Raw genomic sequence first — 13,951 nt, 5'->3', positions numbered from 1 at the left:
CTCAACGAGAGCAATTGATCATAAAACTACTGCTGTGCAAACGTCAGCTCTGGAAATCTCAATTCACCCCACACTGCATAAATATGCATTTTAATATTATTATATTTATACATTTTTATTAACTCAACTTTTTCCGCAATTAAAATTTCTAAACATTGATATATTTAAGATGCAAAACCCCCAAAACATTTTAACCCTGTTATCCAACAATAAAATGAACAACAAATACTGTATGCTACACTAGTGTTGACCTAGTTTCTCAATTAACTAGAATTAGAATTAATACTGTTACTATACACTCACCTAAAGGATTATTAGGAACACCTTTCGGCTTAATTCTACATGGCATTGACTCAACAAGATGCTGAAAGCTTTCTTTAGAAATGTTGGGCCATATTGATAGGATAGCATCTTGCAGTTGATAGAGATTTGTGCACATCCAGGGCACGAAGCTCCCGTTCCACCACATCCCAAAGATGCTCTATTGGGTTGAGATCTGGTGACTGTGGGGGCCATTTTAGTTTAGTGAACTCATTGTCATGTTCAAGAAACCAATTTGAAATGATTCGTCCAAATCCAACAACCCTTACATCCCTACATGGGTGTCAAGAAAAATCCTCTGCTCCCATCCAAAAACAAACTCCAGCATATTCAGTTGTCAGGCACGACTGAAACTTCAATTGGGACCTGATTCTGTGGTCAGATGAAATAATTAAAAAAAAAAACTTTTTGGCAGCAAATCCACCAGATGTGTTTGGCCCCTGTCCACGGTTAAATCACTGGTTGAGGGACCACTTTTTTTGCTGGAGGTCCTGTACATCTTGTTTAGTCATCAGATATCATGGATTCTAATGCCAACAAACAAAAAAACAAAACCTGACAGCCTCTGATATACAGTATATATATACAGGTTATATATACGTATATATAGGCCTATATATATATATATATATATATATATATATATATATATATATATATATATATACTGTATATATATATAGGGTTAGTTTCAGTGATATATATCATGCCTATTTTGATGTGTTTGTCCCTTGCCATTTTCATGGACTTTTAGTTTGTTTTCATTTGTCACATGTGTTCCTTTGTTTGAATTTCCCGCCACTTATCAGTTTCCATGGACACTAATCTTCTGTTCATTATTTAGTTCCTTCACTCAGTGTGTGTTAGTCAATGTTTTTGTCTGCGTTTGTTTTACGCACACCCTGTTACACCTTCTGTATTTACCAGAGTTGACTTTATTATTATTAAAGACTTTCCTTATTTAAACCAGAGGATTCTTCTTCATTTCGTGACTATACTGTGTGTTTATAGACATTATATGACATTTCTGTTTCAAATAAATGCTGTTTTCAACATTTCTTGAGCTGCAAATCAGTATGATTTCTAGACGTAACACTAATGATTGGAGTAATGGCTGCTGAGAATTCAGCTTTGCCATCACATGAATAAATTACATTTTAAAAGAGATTAAAATAGAAAAGTTATTTTACATTTGAATAATATTTCAAAATATTTCAGCAGAAATGTCATCATCCATTACTCCAGTCCTGTCACAAGAACCTTCATTTTCTGTATATGTAAATGATGTATATTTATATAAATCCAAATATTATGCCATGCCAGGTTTGATGTATATAATGGGAAACGTCATTGGTTCTCATGTTGTGCCTTGCCAAATTTTAATATGCGCATACTCAAGTGTATGAATGTGATTTGAGAGGTGGGGAAGGAGGATATTATCAATGAATAAATTTCAGTCTCATCTTCTCACACTTAGTGTGAGTCCGAGCAACTTGTAACATAGGACACAAGTCATACAGAAAACTTTAATGGTGTTTGAGCTTTTCAGAGCTTGACCACCTCAGCCTGGCATGCCAGACCTACATCAAGATCGGTCCCGAAACACTCTTAAGTTAAGACTCCTACGTATAAAGTTTTTAAGCTAAATTAAGATTTTTTCTGAGAGGATTCTTGGAGTCTTTATGAATACGGGACTGGCTGAGATTTCTCCTTCATTTGTCTATCAATCACCCAGCAGGTAAATCTGATCCATTATCTTGGTAATATTGGTAGTATTTTCCATTAATAACATTACAAAAATATTTACTGTATGCTATACATGTACATTCAATGTTTATATTTAGTTTCTCTTCAAAATAGTTTCTCTCAAATGGCATGGAAATAGCCAAAGAAGCCACTAAAACACACACACACACACACACACACACACACACACACACACACACACACACACACACACACACACACACACACACACACACACACACACACACACACACACACACACACACATAATCCTATGCCAGTGTTGACATAGTTTCTCAATTATTTTCTTCAGATTTTTAAAATGTTATTTACACCAAGAAAATAAAAAAATGGTTATTTTAAGAACTGTTAGACGGGGAACGCAAAATGGCTTTTCTTCTTTGCCCTTTTGGAGCTTTTTTTCTTTCTTTTTTTTAATCATCTTCAGGATTCATTTTGTATTTGCTTCAATTGATTGTTTTACAAGCCACAGAATAAATCGAATTGAGATGAGGATAGAGCCAGGATGTAAAGTAATAAAACGGTTAAAATACTTGGTAACACTTTACAATCAGGCCTATTTAGTTCAAATTAATTCACTCATTAATAAAAATATATATATATATATATATATTTACGGTATTTATTATCTTTGTTATCATTAGTTAATAAAAATTCAACAACAGTTCATTGCTAGTTCATGCACAAATCTAAATATTAACATTAATCATAAATCTTTTTAGAAGAGGTCGCAAAAACAACCCATGGGTTGTTATATTTGACCCAGCTTTCTGGGTAACACAAAAACTACCCAAACACTGAAAAAATAACCCAAAAGGCTCAACCCAGGATTTGGGTATAAAAAAATAACCCAATATTTTTTAGTGTAAATAAACAATTTATTGGTAAACGCTGAAATTCACATTAATAAACGCATTAATTGTAAATTTGTGTAAATTAACTAATGCTAAACTTACTGCAAAGTGTTGCCAAATACTTTGTCTTATCATAGATTCAAAAACATGCTTTAATTACATAAAATAATGCGGTTATACTTTATTTTAGGTGTCGTTATTTGATATAAATGAACAACATGCTCTTGTAAAAATGAATATGCTATACAGTGTATCAGTACAATTGTGGCAACAGATTACAAACAATATCATTAATTAAATTTAACAAATTAGAATTGAGTAATAATTAATCAAATTATTTCCTTAAATGTTAACCAGTAATGAGTAAAAGTTAACCAGTCAAATGATTGTGGAAAAAAAAATTTATTATGTTAAAACAACCAACACCATCAGATAATCTTTTCTATTTGTTCATCTGACTGTTATAACTCAGGTATAACAGCCAAACAAAACTTAAAGTGAATGACTTAAGGGTCAAGAGCCCAAATAAAACGAACATTGATCACCATAATGGTGACTTACAATTATGGTTTTCTCCTTCAGCCATAATTGTATTTTTTATGTGTGTAAATTTTACTAATGTTAAATGGTTAACTTTTAAGGACTTAATTACGTTAATTATTAATTAATAATATTGCTTGTAATCCATTGTCACAATTTTATTGATTAGATATAGCGTATTCATTTTTAAAGTGTAGTTGCATGTGCAAGTACGTGTAACAAAGACACCGTAAAATAAGAGTTTCCAACACCATCATAAACCCCCAGGTGTTCATGGACCCCCACTTTCATGGGTATATAGGAAAAATAACCAAGTAAACTACATCCATTTCTGTTTTCCACAGTTAAGTCGAGGAAACAATCCTAGCTGTCTAACCATCTCATTCTATGTGGGAAGATTGCTCATCAAAAATAATGGTGCCTCTGATATACTCAAGAAATCGACCGAACGCATCAATAGCTTTGTGTTTGTCTGTCCTCCTCCTGGACCTCTTTGTAAGTTCACTGAATTTCTAGGAAAACAATCAGCTGAACAGCATGTAGAGATATCAAGCAGAAAGCCCGATCTTTCGCCGTGTATTACCGCTGAATTTCATATCATTCTCATAGGTATTGTGTTGGCCTTAGCAGACGCAACCAACAAGTTTCAGGAGATTATCCGCCTATACTTGAAACACTTTGGATAAAGGTAAAGTTTCGACCTCGCTGTCCTTGGCTTGCCAAGCCAAAACTAATCAAGGAACTCCACCTTTGGAAGGTATATTACAACTCTATCAATGCTCAGATAACACTGACAAGGATAAAAAAGGCTCATTTGTGCAGTGGCCTGAAACTGTCACTTGATTCTTGCTGACTTTTGTGCAAGGGGTAAATGAGCTTGAAAACTGAATGGCTATCGAATCTTCCTGTTGAAACCAATGGAAAGCTCGACCCCATCAAGCAAGTCCAACGAGAGCGTTTGTGTTAAGCCGCAGGATTTGAGTTAATAAACCCAGGCATTGTATTTGCGGGCGCTGTCTGAATGAAGCTGAACATCTGACTCGCTTTAGGATTGACCATGTGAGGCCATTCAAACACATATGTGATTTAATTATAATTGTATAATTTACTTGACCATTATCTATTTCCATTGACAAAATGTAACAAAAGTACTACTAACATGTTTTTTTGGGAGGACATGTATCAATATTACTATGTCAGTTTTACTTCACAATGTGAAAAGATTTTCACATAGAAAGATCCAGTCATCAGGCTGACAGTATTCACATATCTAAATGATCTGTTCCAGCAGATGGCCTCATTGAGCCATTTCATATGCAAAAAGCCCGCTTTTCATAAATGAACCTGTTCTGCTTCAGTTTTAAGCTTATTGCATCGGTATTGTTGTTCTGAAACAACAATCAACACCATGTTCTGAAAGAGCAACGTATTAGGGCGTATTGGTATTTCATAACCCTTTAAATTCGTTTATAGTGGATGTATTTATTTTGTGGCTAAGTGAAATTAAATGTTCATGAATATTTCATTAAATCGATTTAAGGTTTTGGATGTAGGTACTTCAGTATGTCGAGCCTTCTTATATTGTTTATTCCTTCAGACTAAATCTTTTTATGCTACTAGCCCTTATTTTTAATTTGATAGTCATTTATAAGTGAGCACGTATTTGTTCAATTTCAGTAGCAGCATGTATTAAATAGGCCTATTAGCATTTATTCATTTGCTACTGCTGGATAATTCATATATATGAGACTAATATCTATCACAACTATAGCATTTATGATCTCATGAGTGATATTTACTAGTCATATATAGTAAGAATGTTGAATAGAGTAACAAAATAAAGTGAAAATACCACATAATTATGAGTAAAACTGGATGAAGTACCTAACAATTGGAATAGTAAGTGAATATCTTAACTAAAGATCGCCATATGACAAAAAAAGCAATTGGTTACTAGTAACAGTGGAACAGTTTCCTTATAATTTAATGGGATAGTGACCACTTGCAAAGGAATAAGAATTAATATTATTATATAGCCTATTAAATTTTATTTTTACAGATATTTAATTTAAAAAAAGTATAGTATCAAGATTATACAAAATATTTTTGAGTAGTTAAGGCTTGATTTCTTTCATCTACCTGAAAAAATCATGTAAAATCCCCTCAATTATTTAGTCTCTGATACAATGAATTTAATATTTTTAGTGAAATATACTTTTTTTATTTTAAGTTGTCACTCAAAAGTGTGATTTAGAATGAATGGAAATAACTTTTTTTATTTGACCTTGAGTTATATTGCATTATTAAAAGACTGTATGCCACATATACAAACGTACTACTGCACTAGCACTATAACATCGTTTCTACTCAATGAACACATAAACATGCTTTAGAAATTCATTACAAGCCCTACTCTTCTTCACAATAACGATGGAAACTTCAACATGATAGAAACTCTTTCACATGTCAAACATAACTGAACATTAAACATTACCAGATGTTTCACTTTACTCAAAAACACATAAAAACACTTAATTTCAATATTTCCTCCCCATTAGCAGCCATGTGCAAAGCATGCTGACTGAACTGACCATGGTGTCTCTAAATAAAACCTGAGCTAATTTTCTAAAAAATAAACTGGTAGCCCCTTTTCCTTAATTTTATCAGCTTAATCAGTTCCTCAATTCAAGCCTCAAAATATTTTCTATACAACACTGAAAAACAATTTTCTTAATAAAATAAAGGCCTACACAATATTTTTTAAATTATCACCTTCATTATGTTATGAACATTACAAGAACATTTTTTTAATCATGGTGGGAATTCAAAAAGACTAATATAAAAAAGAAGTAAGAAAAATTCAAGTCGGAAGAAATACATGTTAAAATAGCGTGCCATAACTAAGACTAATGCACGAGCCCCACTGCAAGTCTTCTGAAAAACTCAAGCAAACTATTGCACTGCCAGAAACAAACAGGATGATGCTCAAGACTGTTTGCATCAATCTCCCGAGGCAGACAGACGTGCAATTTTGGCAGTGCATATCATTTTAAAACTAATCGTTGTTTTTTCAATCTTTCGTGTCTCTTATTTTTGTATTAATGCATTGTAAAGTTGACATTGGAATATGCACGCTCCACTGCCACTGCCACTGCTGATGCACATGTGATGCTGCGCGACCAGACGAGTGAGTATGAGCGGTAATTCCTCATGATGTGCTTGGGACGACAACAGCCTTTCCTTATAGGACCGATGCAAACGCTTTAAAACCACTTTTAAGGAAAACTAAGAGAAGGAATATGTTTGTGTTAACGCACAAGATGGAGCGGGAACAAATCGGACGCTTGAAACGTGAGAAGTGCGCTCGAATTGAGATGTGCTGAACGCAACACAATACTGGATGTACACAGGAACGCACCGCAAAGAGGACTTTGTTGCCAGTTAAGTGAAGCCCTTTGGCAAAAAAAGCTTGGGAAAAAAAACGGAGAGGAGAAATTTTATTCGACAGAAACGATGTGAAATGTGGATCTCCTGTTGTTTCTGAAACGGACTGTCACCCGTTCCCTCTCTGTAAAAGAGTCTTCTTTGGGAACAACATGACACGGACGCGCTGTCATTAGCGGGGACAAATCAGACCAACGCAGCAGCCATCTGATCAATACTATCGATAAGCTCATATATAAGGCTAATCATCACGCCTGTCTATGTTTGCTTAACCTGTTTTGGAGAGTATGCTGTGGGACCATGAACAAACTGAAAAGGTATGAAAGCAGAAACTAATTAGATGCTAAATATTTTTATAAGCATGATTAAGTAATCACTAGACTAAACGTATGTCTTTTTTTCTTCTTTTGGTCATATTATGTTCTTTGGGAAGGTCTGTGGGAGATCATGGATCCGTTTTTGAGCTCCTCGAGAGATTTTAACATTGAAATTATGATATTTGTTTTGCAAGATGACTGCTACAGTCAGCATAGCGACGACGGACAAAGCAGATCAACTAGTTGCTCCGATTCCTGTGTAAGCACTCTCGGTTTGGTCTGGAATTATGGGGTGACTGCTCATTCGACTCGGTGAAAAAGCCATGGATGTGAACTACTCCACGGTTCTGGACAGCAGTGTGTCGCAGCGAGGTTCGTCGAAGCGAGTCCTGACTGGTTGTTTTCTCTCGCTCCTCATCCTGACCACCTTACTGGGCAACACATTGGTCTGCGCTGCCGTCACAAAGTTTCGCCACCTGCGCTCAAAAGTCACCAACTTCTTTGTTATATCGCTGGCTATTTCGGACTTGCTGGTGGCCATTTTGGTGATGCCATGGAAAGCGGCCACCGAGATTGTAGGCTTTTGGCCGTTCGGCGCCTTTTGCGATGTCTGGGTGGCCTTTGACATCATGTGCTCCACCGCCTCCATCTTGAATCTGTGCGTCATCAGCGTGGACCGCTACTGGGCCATTTCTAGCCCGTTCCGCTACGAGCGCAAGATGACGCCCAAGGTGGCGTTCGTCATGATAAGCGTGGCGTGGACGTTGTCCATCCTCATCTCCTTCATCCCAGTGCAGCTAAACTGGCACAAAGCCCAGACAACCAGTTACACGGAGCTGAACGGCACCTACGGCGAGCTTCCCCCGGACAACTGCGACTCCAGCCTTAATCGAACATATGCCATCTCCTCTTCCCTGATCAGTTTTTACATACCTGTGGCCATTATGCTGGTCACTTACACCCGCATCTACCGCATCGCTCAGAAGCAGATACGCCGGATCTCTGCGCTAGAAAGAGCGGCCGAGAGCGCCAAGAACCGCCACAGTAGCATGGGTAACAATGGCAGTATGGAGTCGGAAAGTTCCTTCAAGATGTCCTTCAAGCGTGAAACCAAAGTTCTCAAGACCCTCTCGGTCATCATGGGCGTTTTCGTGTTCTGCTGGCTGCCCTTCTTCGTCTTGAACTGCATGGTTCCTTTCTGCAACCCGAACGAGAGCGAGAGCGACTTCTTGTGCATCAGTTCCACCACCTTCGACGTCTTCGTTTGGTTCGGTTGGGCCAATTCCTCCCTCAACCCCATAATCTATGCCTTCAATGCTGACTTCCGCAAGGCGTTCTCCATCCTGCTGGGCTGTCATCGGCTCTGCCCGGGCAGCAACGCCATAGAGATTGTGAGTATCAACAACAACGGTGGCCCTCCGTCTACTTCTCACTATCAGCCCAAGGGCCACATCCCCAAAGAGGGCAATAACAGCAACTATGTGATCCCTCACAGTATCCTCTGCCTGGAGGAGGAGACCCCGAAGAAGGAGGACGACTCTGGGATAAAGACCTTTGAGAAACTGTCACCTTCTATGTCGGGGAACTTGGACAGCGACGCGGAAATCTCGCTAGAAAAGATCAACCCCATTACGCAAAACGGGCAGCACAAATCCGTACCCTGCTGAGTATTGGGTGAGATTTGACCCCGACAAAGAATCCTCGTTTCTATACAGTACTGAATCCAAAAAAACAAAGCTTCACTGAGGACCTTAATGACAATTCTTGGACTAAATGAAACTTGCGGGAAAACAAACGAATGTTCCAATTGAAGGCACTTTATGCTGGATAACTATCTGCAAAATATTCGCAGCATTTATTGTTGACTTTAACAGGTCAGTTGTTGCAAGACATCAATGGAAAGTAATGTGAATAAACCGTGTATGCATATGTATACATGTTGTGTATACATGTGCATGCCCATGTGGTTGTGGTTAAACTACTGTTGTTAGTATAAGGACAAGAGTTAGGTCACTAGTCAAATATCTTGTAGGTGAGTTTACGTAAATGGCTCACAAGTAGTGAAACTTGGTTGCGTCTACTGTCGACAATAAAATGTACATAGTGTCGTTTATATTTTTCACCATTTATCAGAGTTGGCTGAGTCAACATCTCCATACGCTGCTAGTTGTGAAATTGTATGTGCAAACCACCCCATAATGTGACTTGAGAGCAGTAGCCATTCTTACCTTGTCTTCGGTGTGTGCGTTGGTGTGATGTCAAAGAAGTCAGGGGGTAGTGGATCTGCTATGTGATTTATCAGCTGTGGAAGTGGCCATGAAATTTGGATGTAATTTTTAATGCTTCGATGTCAAAGAACTCACCCAACCCCCTTCCTTACCGTTAGCCCTACACATGTCACAGTGCAGGACAATTTGATCCCAGCAGTAATCACATATATTCTTGTATCCGTCACAGGGTCTATTTAAATGTTAGAAGAAGTCTCTAGTTCTGCTTTCCCTCTATAAATCCATCCACTTTAAACGTACAAAAGTAGTCGCAGGCACCACGGCTGCCTTTAAACCGTTTCTTTTGCCAACTCTATGCGGATGAACTTTGCTCTAGGACAGTGTGGAATACCACTAATGCACAATGGAAAAATGTAATTACTGCATCTTATGCAACACATCTGCCCAGCCACCCAGAAAGATGTTGTGACCTTGCCGGAAACACCATAGGAAGCGCTCTGTAGGTCTTTCTAGTGCTTCCAAGCATATCCAGGATGAAAACCATCTTGCATCATGCATATAGTTTAGTGTGCCCCTGAACTGGTATGTCAGCTGTCAGATGGGAGGGTGTATGATTACCAACATATACCTCACATGCAGGTAAACTGTCTCTCAATTCGCATTGGAACGCTTTAAGCTCACTTGCCCGAACAGAATTTGTGGCGGCCCACTTTTAATAAATTGTTGAGCTGATTTGTTTGGTGTTACGTAACTGCCCTTGATCTAAGTTAATTCCAGGGCCTACCATCCATTGAACGCTTCCCATGAACTTCAGGATTTGAATGATCTGACGCGCATTAGTGCATTAGGGGGAAAAATGCAAGCAAGGTAGAAGCCAGACCAACATATTTACTCGAAATCAATGACGCTAGCTTTTAGATCAGTTTGCCCATTTTTAGCTGACCATAGAAACCCATTTAGTTCACACTGATGAAAATCTCGAATATTTTGCCTTCAATGATACTCTGTGCCAAAACGCTGAGGACATCATGATCAGTGTCCTTCTCTCTTACTCTGATATTCTCCTTCTGTCTAAAAGACTGACAGGATGAACTTCAACTGTTCGGTAACGTAGTAAGTGAATATGTACGTGCAACTTGGACAAATTTGAGAGAGAGACTAGACAAACAAGAGACTTCAGTACACATATTTGTCTAAAATTGGACATTTGCTCCAGGGAATTTTCCAAAAGACTCTGTTTACTCACCCGCCTGTCAAAGACCCGTTCTTCGTAATGCTGCTGTATGGAAATATTCAGCTATATGTTTTATTTAGTTTTGTCTTAATGCTCAAATGCTAATGTTGGGGTGTTTAGGATGGTTGGTTTCAGCAGCATTCAGTTAAGCAACATTGGATTTATTATTAGCATTTAAAATGAACCTCAGTGACATTTTACAGAAGACCCAGGTGCTTCTTTTATTGCAAACGCTAAGGTATTCCCAGGATTGCTGGGGAACCACGGGTAGTCTTTTAATTAGAAGTGAATAACACAACAGTGGGCCAAGTCGCTGGTTTTCTTTCTTACCAAAGATTGCAGGTTTATCTTTTGATTTTGCAGGTGTTGCTCTGTATACTTACACAAACCAGTGATTTCAGGCTGAGATGTGTCATTTTCTGTTTCTTTTGGAGAAGGCTGAAAACGAAAACTGCAATGATAATGGCGAGAACTGTGTGGCGGTGGCAGCACAACCCCATTGAAACATTACTTTATCAGCTGCATTGTTTATGGACATTCATTCCAAGGTGATCCAAAAAGGACTTAACACCTTAACCTCAGATGGTCAACGAGTATACGCATTGTAACATAAACGGGGAAAAAAAACTGTGTTGTAAGATGATGTGAACACAAGTGCTTTTTTTTATCTTTAAGTCCTTAATTGTGAGTAGAGGGAACAAATGTACATGATGTTTTCATGTGGGTTTGTCATGCAGTTAAAGCACTGTACCGGTTTCCGTGATCCCATCAAGTAGGATGTGATCCTGGATTAACATGTTTTGTTTGTCCTGGAACAACAATGTCTTGATGTTAACATGATCTGCCGCTGAAACTTGATTGGTTGGTAATGTTTTTGAAGCCCCAAACTCGGAATATTTTGGGTTCAGCACGAGTTCAATCAACAGCAACCATATTTCCCAAGAAAATAAGTTTAAAGGTCCTTGCCTTGAGTCTGAAATTTTTGTATTCGCTTTTTTTTTTCATATTCATCATCCTAAAAATTCGTCACGCACTGAAACCTTGCACATTGCGTAGACATCGCAATAAATCACAAAACAATACAAAATGGAGTCTTCAAGCAGCGAGGATTATTTTATTGTAAAAATCTCAAAAAAATAAAAAGAAAGAGGAAATATTGGGTCAGTCCAATCCTGAGATTGCGTTGAGGGAGGGAGAGTTCCAGCTCTTTATCCCGAAACGATTCACGAAGTTTACTTCAGGATGTCAGTGGCTCAGTTTGATGCTTTGCTAGCGATACCGGAGCCACATATTAAAAAGAAGACCACCAATTTCTGTCAACCAGTTGATCCTGAACAGGATTTTGGGGTCCGCTTGTACGGTGGCTCTGAATTGTCTAAACACCTCCCAAAATGCTTTCTACGGATGCGAAAAATGCGAAAAATTTAACTCGATTTTTTTTTTTATGACGAATGAAAGTTTCAGAGGCAGTGTGCAAACGAGATTGACACAACGTGTGGTTGTATTTATTTTTTAAAGCGGAAAAATTTCGGATTTGGTGTGCAAGGACCTTTTTTTAAAAAAGATGTTGCAGTAAGGTACCTTAAATAGAAGTGTATTAAGACCATTTTAAAGGATTTGAGAAATGTGAAGCCAATAGTTTTAAAAAAGCATTCCTCTGTTAAAACTAATGCATTAAGATCTTAAAAGATTTTTTTGCAACTGTAAGACAGGATATACTTTTACACAGAAAAGGGTTTTCACACTAAAATCATGCTAACATGTATATTGTGGCTATGTAGCCTACTTTTGAAGCAGAATATTTCATTATTTACGGATTGGCCCCATTCATTTCCACTGTAACACTAGAGTTTTGCTTTTCCTAAAGAAAATGAGGGACGAGCGGAAACTCTGTACTGAACCCAGTTTATTCCTTTAAAGGAGTAGTTCACTTTAAAAAAATAATGTTTGCTGATAATTTACTCACCCCCATGTCATCCAAGATGTCCATATCTTTCTTTCTTCAGTAGAAAAGAAATTAAGGTTTATGATGAAAACATTCCACGATTTTCTCCATATAATGGACTTCATTGGGAACCAAACAGTTCAAAATGTGAGTTCCAGTGCCGCTTCAAAGGGCTTTAAACGACACCAGATGATGAAAATGGGTCTTATCTAGAACCCTTCGAGTCATGACTCGAAAAAAGATTCGTTTTGATGAACGAGTTCGAACAGGAGAGTCACGAACGCTCATCACAGAACAGACCAAGGCGAGCATTTGTGCTTATAAAACTTAAACTTTTTTATTTATTTTTTTAAGTGACTGTTCATTTCGCTAGATAAGACCCTTATTCATCATCTGGTGTCGTTTGAAGCCCTTTGAAGCTGCACTGAATCTCTCATTTGGACCTTGAACCGTTTGGTTTCCAATGAAGTCCATTATATGGAAAAAATCTTTTCTTTTCGACTGAAGAAAGAAAGACGTGGACATCTTTGATGACATGGTGGTGAGTAAATTATCAGCAAAAGTTTTTTTTAAACTGAGCTACTCCTTTAAGCTTATGCCTAACCTCAAACCTAAGCTACAAACTTGACAGGTTGACATGAATGTTGTCCCAGGACCATTAAGGATGTCGATCGGGGAACATGTCCAACTTGGCAAAATCGCTGACCGTCTCTGTACAGGTTCATATGTGTGCTGCAGTTCTTCAAGGTATACCCAACAAATTTATTACAGTACCTAGTTTACAGTTTGTATAAAACGGTCCCTTTCTATTTGCTAAATAAAAGTGTATGTTGTTTTTGTAATCCTGTTTGCTTGTGTATCTTCACAATACGAGGTGTCACGGAATCTTTTATGAGGTATGTCACGGCCAATTCTTTATTTAAAGGTCAGCTCTTTGCAGAAAATCAATCCTTATTGATTACACCATCAATGACGCACTTTTGTCAGCTAGAAGTGTGTCCTCAATCGGGTAATTTACATAACATTTTTTTATTGAGAAGGAGAAGTTCAGCTCCTTTGATTGATTATGCGTTTTTTTGTTTTTAACCTTTATTATGATTCTGTGGCCAGAAGGTTTGCGCGATGACAGGTTTGAGGAGTAATGTGACATGTCACCGGGCCCCTGGAGTGAACTGGAGTTAAGGGTTTTTATCCGAGGGCAAAACAGGATGGTCAGAGGGGAGACCAGAACATTAGTATCAGTAACTCAAGGGCAAGAATAAGCTCGGACTCCCCTGCCGACCCACCTGGAGATGAATCAA

The 13,951-nt window shown here is 37.9% G+C and overlaps 1 protein-coding gene across 1 annotated transcript; it reads left to right on the top strand.

Moving 5' to 3' along the window:
- The first annotated feature begins 6,423 nt into the window (after window positions 1-6,423).
- On the top strand, window positions 6,424-12,037 carry drd1b (dopamine receptor D1b). Its single transcript, XM_089123740.1, has 2 exons — window positions 6,424-7,243; window positions 7,360-12,037. The coding sequence occupies exon 2, from the start codon at window positions 7,567-7,569 to the stop codon at window positions 8,908-8,910; it is 1,344 nt and encodes a 447-aa protein (XP_088979866.1). The 5' UTR covers window positions 6,424-7,243; window positions 7,360-7,566; the 3' UTR covers window positions 8,911-12,037.
- Window positions 12,038-13,951: the final 1,914 nt, after the last annotated feature.

The sequence above is a fragment of the Pimephales promelas genome, chromosome 19 (genome assembly GCF_988280905.1).
Source record: "Pimephales promelas chromosome 19, fPimPro1.hap1.1, whole genome shotgun sequence".
Classification (NCBI taxonomy): domain Eukaryota; kingdom Metazoa; phylum Chordata; class Actinopteri; order Cypriniformes; family Leuciscidae; genus Pimephales; species Pimephales promelas.
The sequence above is the reverse complement of the archived record's forward strand: the minus strand, read 5'-3'. Positions and strand labels throughout refer to the sequence as shown.

Coding starts and splice junctions, on each gene's coding strand:
- drd1b (XM_089123740.1), top strand. CDS start 7,567: ATGGATGTGAACTACTCCACGGTTCTGGACAGCAGTGTGTCGCAGCGA.